The 3,277-nt window shown below is 37.0% G+C and overlaps 1 protein-coding gene across 1 annotated transcript in view; it reads right to left on the reverse strand.

Moving 5' to 3' along the window:
- LOC107691858 (probable E3 ubiquitin-protein ligase HECTD4) overlaps positions 1-3,277 on the reverse strand; it is a 128,342-nt gene that overhangs the window by 57,127 nt on the left and 67,938 nt on the right. The window contains 3 exon segments of the mRNA XM_016490682.1: positions 60-242; positions 1,061-1,196; positions 1,474-1,676. Of these exon segments, the coding sequence (XP_016346168.1) occupies positions 60-242; positions 1,061-1,196; positions 1,474-1,676 (522 nt within the window).

Raw genomic sequence — 3,277 nt, forward strand, 5'->3', positions numbered from 1 at the left:
AACATTACAAATCTTACTGTTCAAAAACCTTTGACTGGTAGTGTATCATAACGACTCACCTGGACTTCAGAGCCGATCTTGATGGTCTCCTTGAATCCTCCCAGTGCGCAGAGAGCCGCCACGGCCTGTCGGCCAATGGCCTGCAGCTTGGCTAGCCTCCTGCCGCTGCTGTTGCCGCTCTCCAGAATACTCTCAGCGTGTTTTCCCAACTGAGGGATGAACATCAAGGCCCTGGACAACACCTGAGAGAGAGGCACGGAGAAACTCAGAAAACTCAGTCCGTTCTCAATCATCTTCAAGAAACGGCTAAAAACACATCTCTTCCGTCATTATTTGACCCTCTAGCACTCTCTATTCTAATTCTGCTTTATCTATTTGTTTTCTTTTTTTATTTGTGACCCTGGAGCACAAAAGCAGTCTTAAGTCGCTGGGGTATATTTGTAGCAATAGCCAACAATACATTGTATGGGTCAAAATTATTGATTTTTCTTTTATGCCAAAATTCATTAGGATATTAAGTAAAGATCAGGTTCCATGAAGATATTTTTTAAATGTCCTACCGTAAATATATCAAAACTTAATTTTTGATTAGTAATATGCATTGCTAAGAACTTCTTTTGGACAACTTTAAAAGCGATTTTCTCAATATTTAGATTTTTTTGCACCCTCAGATTCCAGATTTTCAAATAGTTGTATCTCGGTCAAATATTGTCCTATCATAACAAACCATACATCAATGTAAAGCTTATTTATTCAGCTTTCAGATGATGTATACATCTCAATTTTGAAAAATTGACACTTATGACTGGTTTTGTGCTCCAGGGTCACACATACATATATAAAAAACAACAAAAAAGACTTGTCATAGCACTTGGATTTTATTGTTCTTTTGTTGGTTTTGATTGCTTCTATTGTTCTCATCAAGTCGCTTTGGATAAAAGCATCTGCTAAATCACTGCATGTAAATGTAAAACACAAACTACACAGAAAGATTTCAGCAACGTCTGTTTCTCTGAGCACTCAGTGAAGTATTTTTATTTGATGAAAGAGCGCAGCTCACCTTTTCTGCGGTGCTGGTCCATATTTGAGCCGTGTTGGACTCAGGCGCGGTCAGGAGACTGTGCAGCAGAGCGATGACCTCCGCAGCCATGCTGTTCGCCACGTGACCGCTGATGAAGGGACGCACCGGATCCGAGCTGTGTGTCAAATCACAGGCTTTCAGGCATTTCTCCTTCTACAAATACCTTGGACTCAGCAGCTGAGACCACTCGGGAAGCGTTAAATACTGTAGCATTTTATTTTATGAAAATAAGATCAAGAAGCTCACATCATGCAAAGGTGTGACATAAAATGATAGCCCATATGTTAACACTGTGCTACACAATAGTTAACACGATATCAGAACGGCACGTTTCACTGAAAGGCAATGAGTTTGCAGCACATAAAACTGGAAGACCTTCTGAAGATGCTTACCGAGCCAGCTCAGCGTTCCTCTCTCTGCACACTGTGGACTGGGCGGTTTTCTTCTTGTCACCTGTGGTGGATATCCCAGCATTCTCCTGGCCTGTGCTCTCTATCGGAGGACCCACACTAACAATAAGCCCAGACTGAGCCCACTTATTGGCTTTCCGCAGAGCAGACGAAGCCTCCTCCGTGATCACCTCACAGCAGCCGCTCTGCAGAACACAGACCAACAGCATCTCACTCATCCAGATAAAAAAAATAAAAATGATATCTCGATATTTTCTGGGATTTTATCGATAATTATATTTATCTGAGTGTGTTATTGTGCTGGTATCTTAAGGACTTTCGTGGACAGCTGACTCCTAATGTTTTTGATATTCTTCATGTTCTGTGTGCATGGTGGTCTGATAGAAATTAATATTTTACAATAAGTTTAAATTGAGTTTTACCTTTTAATGGGCATTTTTACCTTTAAAAAGCCATTTTTCTAAAAGTGTGCATTATCCTTATAATAAGACATTACTGTTTAGTGCAGAACTTTAACCTGCAATTACAAATGCATAAATAATGTTTTGATATATTAAACATAAAACGTTGAATACTGTTTTTTTTTTTAAATAGTCGAAATGTGAAATTAAAACCACCAGTAGGTGGCAGCAAGTCACTGTTAATAAGTGAGTCATTGCGATTGAACCGAATCATTTAAACGAGTGATTCATTCAGGAACGAAACACCGTCAAGTTGCTCAGAGACGCTAAACAGTGCTGTGGCTGTGTCTGGAGTTATTTTTGTTGTCGAAATAGCGCAAAAACAGCCAATATGGCGTCTAAAACGTAAGTCTCTTAATTAACTTCTTGTTTTTTTTAACTGTTGTAAAAAAATCAATATTACATTTGTAATCATGGTGATTTTTGGAGAAAAAACGGCACTCTTTGTGTGATATTGATTAGCTATATGAAATTATATATATATATACATTGTCTGCCCCCATATCTTGAATTTTGTGATCATTGTAAATGCCTTTTATTGGACTGAATCATGCCGTGAAAGAATGCACTATAAATGCACACACGCTAGTCTAGACTTCACGTAATGCACTGCACTCTGTAGATGTGTTTTGAATGCGTTTTGCAAAATACCCGATAATAGGGATGCACCGAAATGAAAATTCTTTGCCGAAGCTGAAACCGAACAAAATGAAACACTGGGCTGAAGGTCGAATACCGAACACGGTTTTTCAAGTTTATTCCCCCATGTATTTTGACAATTTTTTTCACCATTGCATAAATTAAATAGCCAAAATGTACTTTTTACTGTTTTGTCTTGTTTTTCAAAGAAAAAATCAATTACAAAACAATTAAAAAATATTTAACACTAAACCTTTTTTAACATTCTAGCAGACATTATACCAACAAAGCATAATTTAACTTAAAATGAATAAGTTAGTAAAATAATATTTTTGGCGATCAGACCCCCTTCTTGAATCAGGCATGTATTTTTACGGTAAAATTAAAAGCAGCCTTGCTGAGCGAGACTTCTTTTAAAACATTAGAAAATATTACAGATCCCAATTTGAACACTATGTGTGTATGTTATAATAAATGTATTAACAGAGCTGGTGTAATTATTATTATCATTATTATTGTCTTACTTTTTATTTTTTCAGAACAACAGTAAAATTACAATACTAACATTTATGAATGTTGATGGAGTTCTTGCTTTTTCTCAACTTTTGTTTTGGCGGAAATGCGCAGGAAAACCTCAATGCTTCTTTTTGTTGACAACAGATTTATAAATGAGTCTCATTATGAAT

The sequence above is a fragment of the Sinocyclocheilus anshuiensis genome, unplaced genomic scaffold, assembly GCF_001515605.1.
Source record: "Sinocyclocheilus anshuiensis isolate Anshui unplaced genomic scaffold, SAMN03320099.WGS_v1.1 scaffold206, whole genome shotgun sequence".
In the NCBI taxonomy this organism is placed as follows: domain Eukaryota; kingdom Metazoa; phylum Chordata; class Actinopteri; order Cypriniformes; family Cyprinidae; genus Sinocyclocheilus; species Sinocyclocheilus anshuiensis.